Source organism: Helicoverpa zea, chromosome 9 (assembly GCF_022581195.2).
Source record: "Helicoverpa zea isolate HzStark_Cry1AcR chromosome 9, ilHelZeax1.1, whole genome shotgun sequence".
NCBI lineage: Eukaryota > Metazoa > Arthropoda > Insecta > Lepidoptera > Noctuidae > Helicoverpa > Helicoverpa zea.
In genome coordinates, this window is record NC_061460.1 from 7,550,509 (window position 1) to 7,573,155 (window position 22,647).

General features: G+C 35.0%; 3 protein-coding genes across 4 annotated transcripts; 1 reads left to right on the plus strand and 2 right to left on the minus strand.

Annotated features, from left to right (window-relative positions):
• Nucleotides 1–5,499: 5,499 nt before the first annotated feature.
• Nucleotides 5,500–7,460, minus strand: LOC124632867 (nudix hydrolase 8-like). Of its 2 annotated transcripts, none has more exons than XR_006984682.1 (5): nucleotides 7,277–7,439; nucleotides 6,994–7,130; nucleotides 6,491–6,582; nucleotides 6,182–6,407; nucleotides 5,500–5,994 (listed from the first exon to the last, which is right to left on the minus strand). XR_006984682.1 is itself a non-coding variant. In XM_047167843.1 (5 exons), the coding sequence occupies exons 1-5, from the start codon at nucleotides 7,330–7,332 to the stop codon at nucleotides 5,615–5,617; spliced, it is 876 nt and encodes a 291-aa protein (XP_047023799.1). In that variant the 5' UTR covers nucleotides 7,333–7,460; the 3' UTR covers nucleotides 5,500–5,614. The 2 variants fall into 2 exon arrangements, 1 of the variants encoding a protein (XP_047023799.1); XM_047167843.1 differs by having other exon boundaries at nucleotides 6,182–6,392; nucleotides 7,277–7,460.
• Nucleotides 7,461–8,019: 559 nt separating this feature from the next.
• Nucleotides 8,020–10,267, plus strand: LOC124632869 (nudix hydrolase 8-like). Its single transcript, XM_047167844.1, has 4 exons — nucleotides 8,020–8,476; nucleotides 8,596–8,687; nucleotides 8,775–8,982; nucleotides 9,080–10,267. The coding sequence occupies exons 1-4, from the start codon at nucleotides 8,371–8,373 to the stop codon at nucleotides 9,460–9,462; spliced, it is 789 nt and encodes a 262-aa protein (XP_047023800.1). The 5' UTR covers nucleotides 8,020–8,370; the 3' UTR covers nucleotides 9,463–10,267.
• On the minus strand, nucleotides 10,039–12,493 carry LOC124632866 (Golgi to ER traffic protein 4 homolog). Its single transcript, XM_047167842.1, has 4 exons — nucleotides 12,273–12,493; nucleotides 11,909–12,191; nucleotides 11,280–11,590; nucleotides 10,039–11,194 (listed from the first exon to the last, which is right to left on the minus strand). The coding sequence occupies exons 1-4, from the start codon at nucleotides 12,386–12,388 to the stop codon at nucleotides 10,948–10,950; spliced, it is 957 nt and encodes a 318-aa protein (XP_047023798.1). The 5' UTR covers nucleotides 12,389–12,493; the 3' UTR covers nucleotides 10,039–10,947.
• Nucleotides 12,494–22,647: the final 10,154 nt, after the last annotated feature.

Consider the following 22,647-nt stretch of genomic DNA (forward strand, 5'->3'; position numbering starts at 1 on the left):
GCTCTTTATATCATTTGGTGAATACTAACAGAAATATTTCCGTAAATTATTATCATGAAAAACTTGACTTCTAATAACATTTTTCTAAGAACCCACGTTCCTTCATTTCCGCCTTTATTGTAGGCGTTTGTTTCCGCAAACCTTCACGAAGCGACAACCCGAAGGAATGTTAATGTCCGCTAAGAGGATGTTCAGTTACTCACGTGTCATTGAATGTTAAATACAATTTAACTGGAACAGAGTAGTTTGTCTAACCCACACTTAATTTTGGAAACCTTGAACGTGAATGAAAACGACTTGGTAAACAAGTAGCAAAACTTCATCTTAAGATTATATTACCTACCTAAACAAATGACTGCTTGTCACGCAAAGCAAACTGAGTTGGTCGTTGCTCGGCTGTCGATTTGTACAGCTGTTGGAATGAACCTGTTGATGTAGAACCTACTACCGACCAATGAGAAGTACCTACAGTCTGTTCAAATGCGGACAATAGACGAACGTCATTACGGGGCCATAACACGGCTACACGCAATCCAATACAGGAAAGGACGTCAGACAAACATTTTGAGAAAAATGTTGCATCAGGTTCAAATAAGTATACCGTATAGACTTATTTTTACGAAATCTAATTTTCCAAAGAATACATAACATTATTTTATTTATATTTTTGAACTTTAACTTTCCTTGCGTAAGTAGTTACATTTGTATGGTGGATTTTCTTTAAGGTCTTATTAGAAAAGCAGTTGTTTAATTAGGTTAAGAGTACGTGCACACTACAATTTTTTAGTCGGCCGATAATTGGTTTGGGATTATAAATCAGCATGAAGACGTATAGAAGTACACGTAACAGAGATATTAGACCAAGTAAAAATGTTGATTAAATTCACGATTTTATAAAAAAAAAATACAGCCCCCGGGCCAACAGACGGAGGTCTGGTTAGTCTGCAGTGTGCGCGTAGCCTTATTTAATTAAAAGATTTCACAAACGTGACAAATCGGTTTTGTCTAATTATGATTTACGTGTAATTTCCAATCTGTAGATAAGGATTTTTATTGAGAAACGATTCAGCTTATCTAACCCGATACTATGTACTGTGACGGTAGGTAGCCTAGGAGAAACTGACAAGTCACTATGATACAAGATCAACTTACATCGCTGGTATTGTTTGGACAAGGATGGACAACGTTTTAAACTAAAGACGCTTCTGTTGACTCGTGAGTCATCGCACGGCAGCGTCGAGTTTGACTTCGATAAAAAAATCAACACAAACGAACGCTCAGATGTTGTGAGTGGTTCTCGTGCAGTTTTGGTTGAACACCGTAAGGCGTCTCACGGCTACGTGCAATTTCAATTCAAACTTTGAACGACGAAATATTAACCATGAGCTACGCATTCATAATAGTTGTGTCTGTAGCGATCACTGTGAAGTTATTATTTTTGAGTTTCTCTCTGTATTTCACTTTGAAAAACAAAGAATCTGGAATAACACAGGTAAGTGTCGTTTCATCAATTTAGAAATCCAATTGCGGACGTTTCATGTCATTGTTGTGTCTTTGAACCTCGTTTAGGCTACGAAGCATTTGCCAACCAGTTTGCTATGTGTTTCGCTTGCACAGGTATGATGAACCTTGATAAAAATAACTGTTGTCTTAGTCAACAACTATGCAAAATAAAATACTGATGAATTGATTTTGAATGTAGGTTATTCTGATAGTTTCAAAGTAATAACATTTTGTAAGAAGGTAGTAGTTACTTGACGCTGCCTTCACCTACAAATAGTTATTGTAAACTACGCTTATCGAATTCTTTAACATTTTATTTCAAACACAAGGCCGTATCGTATCAGAAAGAATGTATCTGGTTTTGTATAATGTGGGTATATTCTCATATTTCTGAGAGTTTTATGAGCCTATCTAAGTTAATTACCTTGGAAAATACTTAGATGTTTTGTTAGATGTTTCATTGCTAATTAGGTATACCAGCTCTAAGTACATACTCAAAGGTATTAGCAATAAATCAAGTGCTTATAAGAATTAGTAATGGTCACATTAGTTTATGTTAAAGTGATTTCTTTCGCAATGTCTTCTGTGTGCGTGTTTGCGTGAGTTGGACGTGCCTTCGCTGCACTTGTTTACATAATATTTTAAATAAGTATAATATGTACCTATAGAGCAGTGTAGTTTCATAACAACTGATTGACAAATCTTACCACAGAAAAATTGCAGTCGTTATAAACGTAGACTTCGTTAAATTTAATCGTGCTTATTACACGAGGTCTTGAAAAAAATATAGCTACAAACTACTGAATTGAGAACCTCCTCCTTCCGGGGAAGTCAGTTAAAAAGTAACTGCATTAGTGTCATTAGCTAACGATAGCCTTGCCAATTAAGAATAACTTTAATTTATTAACGTTATCCCGTGAGACATGAGCAAGTTTTGCTCGTAGTTACTTGAACTTTATCCTGAGTTTCTTCCCTTAAGCCCCTGGAATAGATACCCACTAATTACTTCATAAATACCAAAATTGTCGCTTTCCCCGCATTGAGCAAGCGTGGTGATGAATGCTGGATCCTTCTCCGTATGAGGGGAGGCCTGTGCCCAGCAGTGGGACGATAAAAAGGCTGTAACAGTAACAGTAACAGCTGGGCCATTTTATTATAACCTACTTCTTTCAGAGGTTGAATCTAAGAAGGACGGTATCTAGGCAAATTACTGGATTGACAAGTAGTGTAGCATGGTACAATACCAAAACAGGTCTACAATATCCAGTTTTCAAATGCGAACTTTAGACTGAATTAAACATGAATAAAATATGATATGCCTATTTGGAGTTTGTACCTAATCTGTAATGTTATACCTACATGGTGTTTTTATGTTTTTATGCTCATCTGAATGTTTTTAGACACTGACATGACACTGACAATTCGTGACGTATTGTGATCCGTGTGAACGTAGCGTTGTTGATAAAAAAAAACTGGCGATCGAAGACGGTGTTTCTGATACCTAGGTATCTACTTATTAACTATCTATCTCACATAATCATACAAAAATAATCCTGGAAAATTCGAAAATGGTGAAATGAAAAACTTGTGACAATCCTTTTTGCCTGAAAAGATTCTGTCGGCTAGTCGTTAAAGACAAAAATGACTACTAACGTACGTACCTAGCATTTCATGAATAATACTTAGGTACCTATCTATAGCGTATAAAAAATAAGAGCCAGAATATGCAACGGAAATATGCAAGTGCAAATATTAGTCGATTTTTTACAAAAGTTATTTCATAGGTACTTCTGATAGACACTAAAGGTAGAATTCCGTGGGTCGCGGCTTACGCAGCCGCGCGCGGCTTACGACAGTCGTCGGCCGCGCGCGACAATAGTCAACCTATGAAAATGTATGGCGCCGCTGCCGAGGCTCGCGACAGTCGCGCGCGGCCGACGAAATTCGTAAGCCGCGCGCGGCATTGTGTTGAAATTAGTAGATTTTGTTCGTCCGTTCCCTCTAGTCGAAGTGCTAATTGATATCCTTGAAGAAGAAGAGGATGACGTATTGCTGTGGCTGTATTATGAAAATAGATTACCAATCGACCCTATTTTTAAAAAGTAGAAATGATGAAGGATACTACCCAATACTGATTCAAAAGCATTTGTATTGTAATGAAAACAAAAGGAAGTTTTGCCGACTAAATAAAAAACGATTCAATTCTGGTTTTACTAAAATTATATAGATGTTACTAAGCGCTAGACCATGTTGAGATGCATACGGCCGCGCGCGGCTTACGAAATTCGTCGGCCGCGCGCGACTGTCGCGGACCGCGGCAGCGGCGCCATACATTTTCATAGGTTGACTATTGTCGCGCGCGGCCGACGACTGTCGTAAGCCGCGCGCGGCTGTCGTAGCCGCTATCCACGGAATTCTACCTTTAACGAATTGGAAGGTTAGGTAAACATAAAAACCGGCCAAGTGCGAGTTGGACTCGCGCACGAAGGGTTCCGTACTATTATTTATAAAACGTTCCGTAACGTATTTGTTGTTATACAGAAATACATTATCTGTGAAAATTTCAACTCTCTATCTATCACGGTTCATGAGATACAGCCTGGTGACAGACGAACGGACGGGAGGACGGAGAGAGGAGCGAAAACAATAGGGTCCCGTTTTACCCGTTGGGTACAGAACCCTAAAAAAGTAGGGGCCTGTCTTGTTTGCTGTATGTTATCATAGGAATTAGGTACTAGGTGGGCCTATGCTACCTACTTGCCTACTGCCTAGGTTATCTAGTTCGACCAACTTAAAGCACTTGTAACAGTTGGTACCTACCCCTAATAGAGATAGTAAAGAAATGATGATTTAAAACGAACGAACAGAAGGAATGCATATCATTAATAAAACATTGCTTTAATTTTGTATGATAACATTTTTTATTTGCATAACTAATCTATATTTATATTTTTATAATGCTTACGTAGTCAGACCGAAACAGTGTGTTCTTTGCTCTGTTTTACTTGCTCAGGTCTAAGATAGCGAGCATTTCATATGTGAAGTTCCTTATAAATGGTAGATAAAAGGATGCAATATTGGCTAGATTTCTAACCAGCCCCGGCAAATTCGAAATAGTGTTTTAACTATTCCCATAGGCACGCATACCCCATCGACTTCCAAAAAGCCTACGGCCGCCCGGTGCCTACTTGCGACCTTTGTCAGATCGTCCAACCATGTCGTTGGTGGCCGCTCTATGCGGCGCTTACCAGTCCGTGGTTTCCACTCCAGCAACTATCGGCAACATCGGCCATCGTTTCTTCGTGGTACATCGTCGGTTCATTGCCACTTGAACGAATTTATTTGCTGGGCTTTTGTTTTTACTCTAGAGTCCAAAGGCTCGATTCTGCAAATTTTACTTTAGCGACAAACGATTGATATCTAACTACGATTCAATCACGGTTCAATTGCGATTGAAGCGTATGTGGCTTTTTGCTATTTTTTCTTTTAAATAAACGTTCTTATCCTTTTTTGTGATTCAATAATGAATCATATTATGATCTGCAAATGATTAACGATTGCAATATGATTGTAGACCAGACTATCCTAAAAACAACATAAATGGTACCAAGCAAGCGAATCTACATCCTATTGTTTCTATTCTAAAGGGTCTTACCAAATCAAACTAGCCAGTAAATTATAACTATCGTAAAAACCTTTAAAATGTAGCGAACTACTTTGTTTACAGACAAGCCAGACCAAGCCGAAGAACAAGTCTATGTTCATCGCGTGGAAGGAGATCCCGCGCTTCATTCTACCGAAGGCGATCTACTGCCCCAGCACACATACTAAAGAATTCACCAACAAATCCTGAACTAAATGTACATCCATATCTTTTAGATATTAATGAAGGTTTCCCATACCAAACTGTGATGGCATTAGACAAATAAAATTTGTGATTGTTCCTATTCTGTGTCTTACGATATTATGTTTTGAAATAAAGATTAATTAAAAACATTTTTAAATTTATATTTTACTTGTATTTTCAACAGTATAGGTACATTATATTTTACATATTCACAAATATATACACAATATTTTGTACTATTTCACATTTACCTACATATTACATTTAAGAATATTTACATTCATTAACCACCAAAAAATTCATTTCTCTTACATTAGTTGCCCATTTAACAGTTTTTTTCTGTATATCAAGTTTTAAGTTCTTTTGTTTATAGTCTAAAGCTGTTTTAACAATAAGTCTATTGAAGTAATGAACATGAGGATGGGTAATATATTCCTCTACTTCCATCCACTTGCAAAGGTTAACCTCTCTTGGAGATGGTACAATATCATGTGACAAAGCCTTCATCATAAGAATAACATAAATATCTGAGTTTCCGTACATCATGTTGTGTGTGTGACGAAATGTGACGAGTGACTCAAATGCGGCGTCAATACCTGTCTCTTCTTTCACCTCTCTTACAGCTGCATCAACAATATCTTCACCTGGAAAATTTAAATTAGCCAAATCAATTCAATGCAAATACAAACAGGCAGGTCAGAATTATTCTGTTACTGATGTCAATTTGCTAATGAACACGATTTCATATCTAAAAACTATTGTTTTACTAAAACTTTCATTTAGCATTTATGAAGAGGCAGTAGAAACATATATTAGGTGTAAGTTAGTTACCTCTCTCAACATAGCCTCCAGGAAGCTTCCAGTGAGGATACTCATAGTGCTTCTCAGAGATTGCAAGGATGTGGTTCTTCTCATTGAAGACCATGGCACCAACTCCAAGGTTAGTGTGGCAAGCCGGAGGGAGGTTCGGCTCCGAGTCCCTAGGCAGCCATTTGTACATCATCACAAAGTCATCTCTTGCATGATGGAAACTAAATCCTTTCTAAGAACAGCAAGCCTTTATTAAAAATAATAACAAATAGGTAATCAAAATCAATCTAAAATTTAATGCTGTTAATGTGAATTTTAAAAACAACTTACTTGTGCTAATATGGGTACACAAAAAGCATCATTTATGTTAATCTTGAACCATATACATCTGTGTCCTTCGGTTGCCCAGTATGCCAGTGACTCTGAAACACAAATTAATATCATAAGACATAGTCATCATCAATTAAACTTTACAAATACATAACATAAATACCAAATGGTACCTAACACAAGACCATTATCATCAAACTCTTATTTGCTCATATTTGTAAGTTTGGGATTATAATTTTTAATAATTAAGTAACAGCATTTTTATTTGCAAAAAAAGATTGAATTTTGGACTTTGTACTCTGAGTTTGGAGTTTGGAATTTACCAAGAGATGCTTGAGTGAATAAATAGTATTCATTGTTTCTTAATACACAACCAAGGTCAATCTAATGTTTATTCTAATTGCATCGTCTATTTTCTCAACTCTCTGTCACAAACTCACAAAATACGAAAAATATATATTTATAATTTAAGAGGATATTCTCATTTCCAAACTATTACTCACCTTCAAGATTTTTTGTGAATTTTTCCTCATTGATATTTTCTTTTTTGGAATCAATTGTAATGCCATTGTATCTATCTTTGGTCCCAATAAATATTGCGCTGGGATGTTCAGTAGAATATGAACAAACGGGATATTTTCTGAAAAATTAAAAAAAATGCTTTAAAGTTTGAGAAAACTTCATTTGCCTATTTATTTCATTTCCCAAATTTTGAAGGAAGAACAGTGCTCTAGTTTGCATATTTCGCGAGTCCGTGATTTCGCGTAAAATTCGTAGGTTACCTACCGTAAGATAACACTCGTCCGATAAACGCGTGTACAGTATAATAATAGCTTATTCATATTATATTATTAAATTCGCATATCTTATGATATCAAAGAAAATACGTAATAAAAATAAAATGAAATTCTAATTCGAGTAATACTGTTGAGATGTTTTGACAATATCTATCAATCACGCTGACATTGACAGTTTGACATGCACAACAAGATTATGGATACCTACCATCTGTTGCCATTCTGTTGCCGAACTGAAATTTAAAAATCGATTTGATTTTCAACGAATGGAAAGAAGCAAGATTTACATTCGGTATTATTTTGTTTTGGTAAAACCATAAAATAATTAGCACTTTTTTTACCCTTAGTTAATTTCATGTCTATATAGTCATTGAAATTGTCTTAGATATATTATTGCTTGCGGACAGTTCTTTTTTAGTTAATCTTGAGTTTCTTAATTTTTTGTTTGAGTATAATAATAAAAACTGAACAAAGAATTGAAGTATCAATTACGACAAGTTATTAAATTCTAATGTTTCATCAGACTATTCGGATAATTCGGATATGCCATCCCTAGAGACAATGTCAGTGACATCAGCCCTCAGCTGATTTAGCTGTTCCGAATCACAAAATAAACCCAGATCTGTAAATGAAAGTTTTAGACTGATTTTATTCATGTTTGATTTATTGTTTTATGCTAACGGTCATAAAAGTAGACAATGAGTGCCTTTTCTACAGTATTTGTTTCTACTGAATTAAAGAAAGTAGTGTCAATGAAGTTACTTCACTGTTAGCGTAAAGAAAGTTATTTTAAAATGAATTTGCTTCACTCGGAACGCACTATGATGTACTATTCATTCAGTAGCGCGTAGATGGTTACGCGGTCTCATTCATTTATTTTGTACATTGTAGCAACTGTTTTAGGCAAAAATAAAAATAAAATACCTAACACACTACGCAAAGTGAACATTAGAACCTTATCTCGACATTGATAAGTAAAGCATGGTATAGTCACTTACCTGTATATTTTATTTAGCTGTAGAACTTTAGACCCTTTTTTCAGTCGTTTAAATTAATAGCGGGACTGTTGAGAAATAAATTAACATGGGATCCAAAATTTTCAACGGTGAGACGGACAGATATAATGGAATTACTGTGGATTCTCAAAAAGAACCTTGTGATGTTAGCGAACTTTTGAATCAGTTGAATGGTAAGTGTTATTTGCAGAATTACACTAAACTTTAATCACAATCGATTCCGCTACAGTAGAACTATAATACAAGTACATGAAATTGATCTATAAAAATTATTGTTGATGTTTATTTTCAGATTCCTTGAAAATATGGTCTGAAGCCAATAAACGTTGTATATGGTTCAGAGTCAACATTAAAGATGCAGCGTGGGTACCAATTCTAGCAAATGTAAGTTTATGATTCTCTTATTTTTATTTGAACTAAACTGTGTTGCTGTAATTAATGTTATTGATTGTAATTTCCTTTTATATTCAGGTAGGTTTCAATTTTCACCATGCTCGAGGAGATTTTGTAATGATGTACAAATGGCTTCCCACAACTCCATCTAACTTGCCACCAGCTTGCCATACCAATCTTGGTGTAGGTGGAATGGTTTTTAATGATAAAAACGAAATATTGGTAGTAGCTGAGAACTACATTTCAGACCCACATTGGAAACTTCCTGGTGGATATGTAGAAAGAGGTATTTTGAGAATTACAAAATAATAATTAACTTCAGTAATACACATAATGTTCTATTCATAAACAAAAATACTTAAATGGTTCTCCTAATTCTGCAGGTGAAGATCTGAAAGATGCAGCTATCAGAGAGGTAAAAGAAGAAACTGGCATTGATGCCACTTATGAATCAATGGTAACCTTCAGACACACACATAACTCCATGTTTGGTAACTCTGATATTTATGTTATAGTTTTGTTAAAAGCAACATCAGAAATAATTACTAAGTCTGATATGGAAATCAAAGCTTGTAAATGGATGAACTTTGATGAATACATAAATCATCCAGATGTCCATGAATTCAATAGATTTATAGCGAGGCAGGCTATAGATTTAAAGGCCAGGAACTTAAAATTGGAACTCCGTAAGGATACACTCCAAATGAGAAATTTCACCAGGGATATTACATCTCTGGTAATAGAAGATCTAGATAAACAAGGTTAGTGGCATTGTTCAGGGTCAAATGATAACAGATAAAACATTATTATACATAAATGATAAGAGTATGGAGCTGTATAATAATTTATACATACATATATCTATTTTAAGTTAGGTGCTGGCCAATAAAGCAACAAGGTATTGCCATAAAAACCGATGTTTGTAGATATATTTTTAGTAACAGAATGTGCAATTGTACAGTATGTATGTACAAAGTACCTATGTAAAATATTTGCATTGTAAAATAGAATTTTATTTTAATTCTACAAAATTCCTACAATGATATTTGTACAGAAAAGTTTAAGTGTATTCAGTTTTAATTCATATAATATGTTAACATAAGACAAAGAGAAATCATATATTGTACAAACTTGCTATCAAAACCACAGATGTTTGGCTGTGCCTAGGCTGTGTACAAGATTTTACCACTACTTCCTGTGTTTTGATGCTGATAAGTAGGACGAGTCGTTATAGGTATTTTTTTTTATATTATGTTCTTTGAGCTTCTTACACACTATTGTGTGGATTGTGTTATTCAAGAAAAAAATATTTATTAATAATGTGACAAATAATAAAGACAAATAAAATCATCACCATGTATTTATGATTATTGTGTTACATAATTCAGTTTTACAAATGTTAAGTTCACATTGGTATGGTGTTAGGGAATATTTATGTACAACATTAAAGTTTCCAGAACCTATTTACAATTTGTCAACTGAATTACCTATCTTTTATAATAAAAATGTACCTATAATGATTTTTTATGACTATAAATTTGTTATAAATAAATTAAATGTTAAACAATTTATACAAAGTAATCTTTCCACCTATAATGTTACCTCCTAACAAATGTTTAAAATGACAAAGCAGAAGCAAAGTATATTTACATAGCAAGTTCAATAAATTGACCTCTTACATCATCATTCCTAAATCATAATGATTCTGTATTGATTGCATCGCCACCGTACAGCCAAATTTAATTAGAGTCTAAACAATAACCTATCACAAAAAAAGATGGACAAATATCAGTAGTGATCTTGTGAAGTTGTGCAAAATTACTGTCCAATTATTGATTGCACGCTGCTATTATCAACAAAGACCTACTTCACCATTCTTTGCAGAGTGAGAAGAGTAACAAGACAAAATACCTATGTGCAAAAACTTTCTTAGGTTTATCAATAATTTATCTGACAATCTGCCCACTAAAAACCTAGTATAAGGAAAATCTTGAATTTAATATACTCCCATCTGCTTATCATAACCTAATAAAAATATATTAAAAAATCTGAATGCCAATCAAGAATAAATCTAATATAAACTGACGATTGCTTAACATATTGGTATGAATTGAGGTTAACCACAATCAAAGCATAAAATAAAATCTATTATCTCAATTAATTTAATGTTCTTTTTTTTTATTAAAGTTAGCGCCAGATAAGGGATGTGTAAAACAATGTGTTGTTAACTAAATGATTTACTTTCACTTAATCAATCTAAGTCAGGAGCAGCAGCATTTCTTCCTACATAGTCTCCATCATCATCAGAACTGTCAGCTTCACCTATTATAGATTTCAAAAGTCCACCAAATACTGAATTAGGGTTCTTGTCGTCAGGTGGTATTTCTATGCCAAACCAAATGCGACCAATGTTATCTAAATACATTGAATAATTGGGATCCCTTTTAATACTTATTGCATACCAACTTCTTAGAATTTTGAATTGAGTTGAGTGTTTCCTGGAAAAAAAAAAATATTTATTTAGTTGAATATGTTTAGAATTATCAGAATATTAATAATTTTTTAACATAAATGATGACTTACTGTTCAATTGCACGTAATAAAAACCACAGAAAATTTAATAATGGAAATAGATATGGTGGCCCTTTATTATTATTTATTGTAGGGTGTAAGCCAGTGTATTTATCAAATGTTTCTGTGGCCATTTGTATATTACGCAAGCAAAGAATCTGCAACACAGGCTGGGCGATGAACAAATCTATTTCAGATTTTAATCCTTTTGTTGTATGGAGTTCAACTAGCATACTGGCATATGCTGTTCCATCACATGAATGCAAGAAATGTCTGTGGGCAGCTGCATACTTCTTCTCTTTCCAGTACACTTCAGCAATTCTCTAAAAGATAAAGGTTTGTATGAGATTCAGGTTTAGGTAATATAAACATGATTACATACATCAGTAAAAAATCTATGTCAATCTTAGTTAATAATTTGGATTACATTAAAATCTCAAACAAAACAGGTGCATAGGTAATGTATTTTGGCTTCCCTAAACTAGGCATTACCAGCTTTGTAAATACAGCAAGGACACAATAATTTATTCTATTATCAAGGAGTGTCAATCAAAATTACATTTCTAGGTCAAATTGTAGTTTTGGCCAAATATATTTTCAAAGAAACGAGATTTGCTAGACAATAACAAAGTATGTCGTACCTGGTGTAGTAGTGGATGTCCCTTTTTGTTATTGTCCATAGACCATTTGACAGCATTGGTCAGGTAGGATTCCCTTTCTGGTATACTAGAACTCATTAATTCGAATAACTTTGCTATTTTCTCGATCCATTCGTGGCATGGCTCAGTTACTGATTTATTCAACACGTCTATGAGTAATATAGCCAAGTCTGCTCCACTCCCTTGCTGATCACGTTGTAGCAACAACGTTGAACCTTTGTACAGTAGATTTAATAAATCCTCATATTTCTTTTGACTAAGGTATCTGAAAATGTTCAATAGGACATTAGAAATACATGTTTTTACCGTCACTTAACACCATGAACCGTAAATTTGGGATTTGTACCTGAAATAAAGGGTTCTGTACATTTGGTGTGCCTCATAATAATGGCCAGAGTTAACAGATGCTTCTAACTTATCAAGTACTCTTGAAACACCTCTGTCTCCTCGTGCAGCCATCATTTATTTTCTAGAACAATCTGTTTTTCTTCTATTTCTATTCACATACACCAATTTACGCCATATCCATGAATTGTATGATTTTCTTAAAAAAATATTTTGACCTAATTGGATACTATGTCTTTTAAGAATTAATTTTTTAAAAATATTATCACGATTGACAGTAGGGGCCCACCCCTATAACATTCAGAATCGACTAAAGGTAAGTTTTATGTTTGACATCTCACAAGTAAGAATAAAATCATAATATCTTCAGTGATTTGCAGCTGCTGAAATTAAATACGGTGAGTAAAGTACATTACCTAATTTAATAATAAATCTTTACCTACACATGATCTTTATTATACCACACATACATATGTATATTAGTGTCCAAGTAACAGCTGGGCTGGAAATGAATTAATTAGTCGAATTATTAATCAATTTGAGTCGATAATATTTATAAAGAAATATAAGGAAGAAAGAAGCATTCAATATAATTAAAATTAAACAGGATAATAATATATGAAATCTGGGAATCGTGAGGTATGCTTGAAAGTTAATGTAGATGGCGTCCTAATCAACTGAACTTCGTATACGTTCAGTAACAAGAATAACTATTATAATATTGTCGTACAATTTACATCGATTTTAAGTTACATTATATTTTTAAATTGTTTTTTTAAATAAAATGTCATATCAATATATGGAGTACATAAAGTGCATCCCCGTCCTGCTCCAAAATACATGTAGGTATAATTCCCTAGCTAGCAACAAGATTGCGCAATATGTTTGCCTATAATTTTGATTGTAGACATTATTGTAGGTCTTGGGACCGCCTAAGAACTACCTCCGCTGTGAGCACAGCTCTGCAGCGTAAGTCGATGAAGACATTAAAATTACATAACATTTGTCAATGTTACTGTGAAATATAGGTGCTACGTCCCTTTGAAATGGTTATTCTAATCGTAATCGTCTGCCTATCTTTTTACAAACTATATTGGGACCTGCTTCGAGAATAACGGTTTACCAGACCGTTGGACTCAACCCGATAGGCCTTGGTAGGATTGGTAGTCAGACTTACTCGCTGCTGACTACTATGACTGCCAAATATGCGGCTATAAAAATACCCATATAGGTAGGTATGTACTTTTCCTTCCGAAACATTAAACATGGATGTCTTGTTTTGGCATAGATGGTCACCACTATCCAATTTAAATAAATGCTCACATATATAACAGACATATTTAAAAGTATTTTTCTACTAGGTAATAAGTTACGATCTTAGTAATAGTCTGGCTTGGCTACGATATGACGGTATGGGGATCAGATATAGACGAATTGTAATGTTTCCAGATGAACGTTTACTTTGTCTAAAAGAGTTATTCTGTAAGTATTTGGACTTTGGTCAACTGCATTGCAACAATAGACAGACTTTTTATTTCCACCCAGATTGTGCCGAATCCACTTTTTGTTTGATAGGTAAATGTACGAATTGCGAATCACTACGAACTATACCATCTTATAATGATAAACTTGGTACCTATTAAAAAAGTATCGGCTCTTGAACTACGTTTAAAAGGTCTAAGGTTTGTGCACAGATTTTCCAATTCTCCATTGATCGTTAATTTCGATATTGCTGAAAAATATAGCAACAAAACGTATCTACCTAAGAGTATTATACTTAATATATGTATGTAAGAGTAGGTGTAACAAGTACATCCTTCCCATTCGTAAACTGTCAGAGCTTCCACACACTGCAAATTTTTAGTCGGCCGACAGTTTATTCGGGCCTTTGAGTTTGGCCCTTTGGCCAATAAATCAGTATGGAAAGGAAAACCTAGCAGTACGCATAACAACGATCAGGTAATTTGCCGGTATCAGATCGACTAAAACCTTTAATTGAATTAACGAATTTATTAAAAAAACAAACAACCATCTTTCAGCCAACCGTTTAGTCTACAGTGTGCCTAAAGTACCTACCCCTAAAGCATCCCAAAACTTGGTCTCAGAGGGAACTGTTGTTAAGTAATTATAAACTCTTATGGGAAAGGCGCGCTGTCGATACTGTTATTAATGAACAAGTATTAACTAATAGTGATGGATAAGTAACGAGATCGGAAACTTGGCTTTAAGTAAATCATTAACAATGATATAAAGAACATTTATCTTCGTTTCACGGAGGTTTGCTGCTTGGAAGTGGTCTGTTTTGATTTTATTAAAGACTGCCTTTTTCTACGTGTTTTATTTATTTATTTTGTTTAAAACGTACTAATTGGTTAAGTGTAGGTAAAGCACCTATTCTTAGTTATATCTTAAAAGATGCGTTGTGTAAAGATACCTATCGGGTAAACCTCGAGGTAAAAGAATGATAGAACCTAAATTGTACAAAAGTACCCAATTATTTTCGAATGATTCCATTGGATTCCTATCGACCGTAGAGAAGTAGAGATAGTACTATAGTGAAATCAATTTTCAATTATTATGCTCGCTGTCTTCAAAAAGCATTATTTTTGTTTTGTTAATCACTTGCTAATAATTCACTGATTTCATCTTTCAGAGACCGCGCTGCATCGCTTTGGAATGAGGCCAAAGGATCTCTTAGCCGGCAATTAGAGTCACTTGTGTCTGCAAAATTAAGTTGGAGAGTTTTTTAAGTTTGGATATTAATGGCTTTTTTCTTATTTCCATTAAGAGTTGAGCAGGTTTAATATGAATAATACGAGTTAGATGTTAATAAGAAGGCTATGGATCGTGGGCCAATGGCTAAAGTACCTACCTATATACTGACAGTATTGGAAACTTCAATGTTCTTCAGCGTGGGCGGGATGCCAGCTTCAATAAAGTCTCTACTCCATCATTTTTATTATAACGCTGAGTTAAGGCTGTTTTCATGTTATTAAATAATTTGTACATTAACAAAAAAGGTTCGTTTCTACCGAACGTTTGTTGAACATCTTGTCGGAAGTTGAACTTCAACATATTTGGGCCACGTAGGTATAGGTCCAAGAGATGATGAACCATACCTGATACTTATAATAGATACAAAGAAAAATATACATATTAAAATGCAATTCAACGAACAAGCATAGTACCTGAAGTGCCTATTTACTTATAAATTAATGACATCGGATTGTAGATGCGGTTGTTGATGTTTTATTTTTATGTCCAAAAGATTCACGAAGTTAATCTCGGCTTAACCTATTTGTAAAACGACCTTTTAAATAATCCCTTCAAACAAATCTCGTCGAATCACTGGAGGAATCTGCTCATTTGGGATAAATATTGACTTATTTCCTACAAAACATACAACAGCTTTTGAATCCATATCATGAGTTATTGGCAACTGACAATTAAAATAAAAGAGTAGGTAATTTGTGGTTGAGAAACATTTCAATGTCTAAACCAGTGTAAACTCACATTTCGTAAAACTGCATCCTATATTATATTTATCGTAAACATTCCGCTCTCAATTTTTTGAGACTGGTTATGTTATGACTTGCAAGTCCATAGTACCTCTATCGTTGCTTGACTGTGCTAATAAATTAATTTAACGCTTGCGCAAAATGCAATTTCCTGTGGAATTTCATAACGATCGATAGACATCAAAACGAAATAGACCCGATATTGCAACGTACCACGCTCCACGTGATAACTGCTGGCTGAACGAACGAATATCACGATCAAATGAAAACGCAGCTCAGAAAAAGAAAGAAATCGTCAGTTAGCTTTGTTAGTTGTCGCTGTCGATTTTCCCCATATGTTGAGGTAATTTTTATAACCAGGTAGACTTCTGAAAAAAAACAGCAAAAAAATTCTAAGCTTTAATTTAGTGGGTATGTAGTATCACTTATGGTCGAAATTAGATAGAGTTAAATTATTTACCTAAGTGTTAGGTACATACTTATACACAACACAAAGTTATGAAAGTTACTAAATATTTTTCGGTCAACGTCGGTTAAGATGGGTACCGACGTTGATCGAAAACTTCACTTTTATTGAAATAAATAATATTACATTTACCTAGTGACACAAAGAATATAGGCACCTAAGTTACTGAAACGAGCACCTTGCAATTAGTTTGTCTCTTCGAGTCTACTACTACGGTGCTGACGTAGTTTTTTATTCGTACCTTTCTTAGAACTACATGACATTCCAAGAAGAAAAACAAATAGTTACCGAAGAGCACTTTCTCCTCACAGTTATCATATAATAGTTTTGTTTTTCAGGCTTCACACGCAAAACGAATAACATTTACAGACCAAAAAACAGTGCTACGAAATCTGTACAGTATTCGCTAGTAGTTGAGTAGCGTGAATAAAATTTGTTTTGTTCGGTTTTTCTCTGTCCGGATATGCCAAGAACAGTGAAATGTTGGAAATATAGAAATAAGCTCGGTGCCAGCCCTCTGTCTGAAATTCAAACATGATGCTGGCGTGTAATGTCAGCCGCTGCATTCGTATGTAAATTATCTTCCATGGTTCTGGAATACTGAACTAGGGGGGATTGTAGTATAGTACACCTAGTCTCCTTTATTCCTTCTCATGAGCAAATAACTCGCTTAAATTCGGTATTTAATTAAAGCCACGCAACCGCTGCACTAAGTGGAAGTTTATACATAATATCATACAAACCACGGCGGCTTGCGTGATGCTGCCAGGTATGTATTTGCTTGCATTTGGTTGCATTTAATTGAAGCTCTGTGAAAAGTTTATATTTTCTATTTTAGCAGAGGCATAGCAGGATTTCAGTACACCTACAGTTTGTTGTACCTATTCTTACTTCAGAATATTATTTATTATTTTGATTTCATCATCCTACAAAGCATAATTATGAAGCCTATTAATTATATTTTAAATCCTTACTTGACGTCACCCAGACAGCTGGCGCATGTTATCCTTTAATTTATTAGTAACATTGAAACGTGTGGAAAAGGAAATTTAATTAAACGCGCGGCCTCGTGTAAATACTTATTGTGGAAATAGTTTGTCTCCGAATCGTATAATTTGTGGTTGAAGTTGGTCGTTATAATCCAGCATTCGGTTCATGTAATTACAGAAGTTTTCATGCAGCAGAAATTGACTTAAATACTATAGAATATTACCGCTGTCTGGCGCTGCATTTGCCGAGCGTCGGAACATTATTTTTTCATGTTTTAGCTGCCAAAAATGAAGTGTTAAGAGAGCACTTACTTTAATTATTATGTTCGTACGTGGATAATTCTATTACGTTCCAAGTTGGCTTTGTATTTGTAAGACCCGTTTGTGTAATTTTCAAATAGAAAGAAACGGCTGCATTTACATGAATGTTCTGAAAATCAACTAGGTACGGTACAATTTTGATAATTCTCATTTTATCTGGAGCCTGGAATGAAGTTGGCTGTGTCATCTCTTTGATATGCTACGCTATATCTGTGGTGAGGCACGGTGGCACTAGAGTAGATACTTATGTATTACGTTATACGTCTTGTTGCGACTAATTAACATCGCGTTCGCACGACATTCGACGTCACAGGATGTTCGTAAACTAACAACTATTTCAAACGCCGACTAACTACTTGTGATTCGCGGCTTTCGAGTTTAAATAACTATACATAAACGTACATTGTATTACACAAAGTTATCTAAGTTGAAAAACGTTGAAGCTGAGTTTGGCCGCCTGAATAATTTACTTACGCGTGTAACTTACGCGACCTTCGTTGATATTCGTGTAGATTTATGTCAAAGTTTTCACATCAGTCTAATACATATCGCAATTCCGTAGCTACTTTCAATAAATCCGGTTTTTCTAAACATATTATTTATTTAGGTAAGTACCTACCTTCAGACATAATGCAACTTAAACTCTCTATAAAATTCCCTGTTCCCTGTAATGGTTCAGATTCAGCTATTCAATACGGAGAGCACATTAAATACTGAAAGCGAACAGTAGTCAGTCCGGACATCGGCCATCATAGCCTGTCCCAAATATCTGTGACAAAACGATCCCCATATTATAAGTATGACAGATACATCTTTCGACATTTATGTTTTGTAAAAATCATGTTTCCTATACCCAGTAAAAAATACAGTTAATTTTCGTGATAAAATATTGTTTTGAATTTATGTCGTTTAAAACTGAATTGAAATATTTACATACCTTCCTACATGAACCAACAACTGTCGAACGAAGGCATTCATGCGCTCTCACGCAATTCCGTTAATAGCATTAACGTCATTACGTCGTAACGTAAACATCATTTGCTATTCAACTGTAAAATCTAGTAAGTAGAGGTGCTAATGAACACTTTGTGCACAGCTGATATAATTACCATGAGCCCGAGTCGCGAGTTACCCAGCCGTTACATTAAGTACATTTGTGAAAGTCCCCAACACATGCATACTCGCACACGCATACACACATGTACAAGTAAGTAATAAGACTTCTCCATCACATTCAAGAGAGCAATTAGGGAGGCCACTCGTTCGTTTACACTACGACGTCTGGTCGGCGAATTAGTTGTTAACAGCTGGAAAAATGAGACCATTCATTTAATTTTAATTTTAATCGGCCAAACTTTTTGATTTTGTTATTTAGACATAGTTTTAATTGCCATTTTTGGGGTACTTTCGTGATCATATACACAATATTTTTACTAAAAATTGATTTAAAATTACAAATACACTTACACTCCCTTTTAATTTAACATGTTTTGTAACACAACACAAGAAAGACCATAAAAAAGTACGTGTATATAAATGTGATGTAACGAACCCTTTTTTCCTGCCCGGGTGGAAAATTCTCAGAGGACTCTAAAGCAAACAACGTGCCTACATCAACACTGCCTACATAGCGCTACTTACTACGATGCTGTATATAAGTGTAACGCCTGTCAGTCTTCCCGTTATCGAGGCGCCAGACCAACTTGTTTTCTTTTAGTTAATTCTTATAATGACGTGACGTGAAAGGAAGCGTGCTCATTATGTATCCGTCATCCGTTGATTAATGTACTCAATGATTCATGGAAATGTTCCGAGTGCTAATTACGTTTTCAAAGTGAATGCTTATAGATATTTCTTTGAGGTGCTAATTGATTTATTTATAGACATAAATTGTAATATTTAAGCGTATTCAAGAAACGTTTATGTGTACTGACTGTATTTTGCGGATGCTGACTAAATCCTAAGCCAGTCGAATGTACAGAGAATTCGAGATGGAATATATTCAGTGTCGCCGCATGGCTGCACCGCTCTATACATCGTGTGAGTGGGTGCTGTGTACGGAGCAAGCAGACTGCGGTGACACTGTGATAAATTGAACCACTCATTGAAGCACTTATCGCATCCTGAAGCGAGCTTATCTATACATGCCACTAAGTACGCTGAAATCGACCCTCAGCGAGTTAAATCAAGCTTCAAATATATTAAACTGTAGGTCTCTATGGGTAAGGAAAATATGATCTTAGGAAACATAATGTTTCATATCACGGCATGATATAATATTGTTGAAGGTCCCCATATGTCCTCGGACAAGATTGGCCCACCTCGTCGTATCTCGTGGGTGTCGTAAGAAGCGATTAGGGGATTAAATAAGGTAGCTGTGCAGTGAAATATTCCCGTTCCTGTACCGTGATTATATATCAAATATAACCATATTTTTTAGCAAGTCATATTTTATTATACAACTCTGTGGTATATAAGAAATTGAATGAATGCATTGGCAGTGCGCTTGCTAATGAGCGCCAGTTCAATTTAAGCAAAACGAACCACAGTAATTGGCCGGAAAATGTCCGGACACAGACGCGGAATGACGATGTAGACAGCTCCACCTCTTATCATTTATTCATTACCAACAAGCCAATATTCTGCTAATGTACCTATTTTCAGTAAAAATCTAATCAAACCTCTATTAAGGAGAAACGTGCCAGTGAATCTGTAAATTGTATAGGTAACGCAATCTAAAAGAACAAGCGATCGAAGGCAAACGAAAAAGATAAAATAAAAAACAAATCCCCAGAATTTATGAAATTTCTAAAAATGCTTATCTCCGTGAGTTATTGGCAGCGTCGCAGCCAGTGAGCTAAGAGATCTTGTGAGCGTCGCGACGAGTTCACGCCCGGCTCTCCCAAGTGGAAACAAAAAAAACTCTCTAGATTTTGCTTATTTTCACAAATGCAATTTTATTACTGGCCAAGTTAACACTTCTAGATGTAAGATAAAGTTGTCAATCGAATCTGTGTGACACAAATTGAATAAGTAAGTGTATTAAACGGACCGATTTTTTCTTGCCATTGTTCTTTGCCATTTATGGCGTAATGCAGGTACAGCCAAAAATGGGAAAGCTTGTATAATTTGAAAAGCGTGGGTATCTGAAAATCTGAAAAAAACGATGCAATTTTTAAAGTTCCCTAAGAGCACTTTTACACTAGCTGAGTGCTTAGTGCGAGTTTTCGTGAATTTTTTTACGGACTCACATGAGAGCGCGTATACTAAGATTTGTATGCAGTGTTGCCAACTTAGTGGATTTTCCACTAATACTGGTGGTTTAAGTCCCCTATTTAGTGGCGAAATGTTGAAAGTACTGCGGGTCAAGTAGCGAAATGTAAGTTTTGTGGTACAACTTTAAGGAGTTACTATGGAGATTTGAAGTCTCACGGAATGTCAAAAAAGCATCTACAAAACAAAAAGGTGAACGACTACTATATAATTATATTAAGTACTCATTCATTGGTCAAATGCGTAACTAAACAATTTGTGAAACTACTACGCCGATTATAATTTGTGAAGGATTCGGATCGGGTCGGATGAATTGCTAAACAGATGTAATGCTTTGTCTGTTTTAATTTTCTATCGTTGCCGAGTTACATCTTTGGATGATTAAATTGTTTTAGGTTACAATAAAATATAAACAATATTTTTTTAGTGGTGAATTTGGTGATTTTAAGTGTGGGATAAATTTTTGTTAGTGGTTTTCTGGTGGTTTTAAAAGTTGACTCTGGTGGTAAGCTTCTACAACTGTTGGCAACACTGTTTGTATGGAACAAAAACAGGTTCCAATTTTTGACACTAGGTGGAGCTGTTTTTGTTCCATACAAATCTTAGTATACGCGCTCTCATGTGAGTCCGTAAAAAAATTCACGAAAACTCGCACTAAGCACTCAGATTTTGTCGTTGATGTTATCCTTAACGTAGTTCCGAGTGTCACTGTTTGAACCGAGCTGTCAGTTGTTGCGTAAACGTACGACAAATCCGTTAATGTGAAAGCTCTCTTAGAAACTGTTTTGATGTCCTGCCAAACCTACATTCTGTCTTCATTAAATCTTTTATTAAAATTTCGGCAACGCGAAATTAACTTTATTAAGACATTTTATAATCATTGTTGTTAATATTACAGCAGACGCAAATTATTCTTTGCTTATCTTGTCTGGGCCGTCGCGTCCCTGACCCTTTGGCTGATGAAAAAATATCTTCATACTGTCTCCTGTATATTTAATTGGCCACCAGCAAAATAAATGAAAGCATCATAAAAAAGAACAACAAATGAAGAGTTTTGTACCCTGTAATGATGTACGTAACGAACTGTGAAACTTTGTTTGCACATTTCTGTGTTTTAACAGAAAAACCGGACCTTTTGCATAGCTGCTAATTGCGTGACGAAAGCGGGCAAAAAGGCGATTATGAGTTTAGGAGTCATTCTTAATTGTTAGTTTTATCGTTTATCTTTTTAAATGCTCACTTAAAAAAAAAATAACTGAAAGACCAAGTCTGCACGAATTTTAATGCGTCGCGCTTTATTCCTTTATTTCATGCGGAGTGGTTGCAGTTTGCGTTATTATATTTTATGATGCGTAGTTTATTCGCATTATTCTGTCAGTACGTACTTATTCGTGGGTAATCCTCGATAGTATGTAAGTAATAAAATATTTAAGTATACGCGATTAATTACAACTTAATACATTATGGATTTTCCTACATGTTTAAAGTATCATTGAGCACAGCCTGCATTAAATTCAAAATCTTTGAGCAATTATGGTCCCCACAATGGCTCCGAATAAATTTTGTCGGCCTCATTCCCATATCCTTCGCCACTCCAGCAAACGAGTGTTTTTGTCATCGGAAAAACTGGAAAATGTTCCCAAAATGATAAATATAATTCCGTAATGAATACTAATTGTGCCCGTTCTGTAATATATGCCAAAAACCCGAGGATTACCCTTTGCGTCCGGCGTGCCGCCAATTTACCCTGACATGTGATTATTCAGATGTCGATCGGTACGGACCGAGTATCGTAGAATTGAATATGTG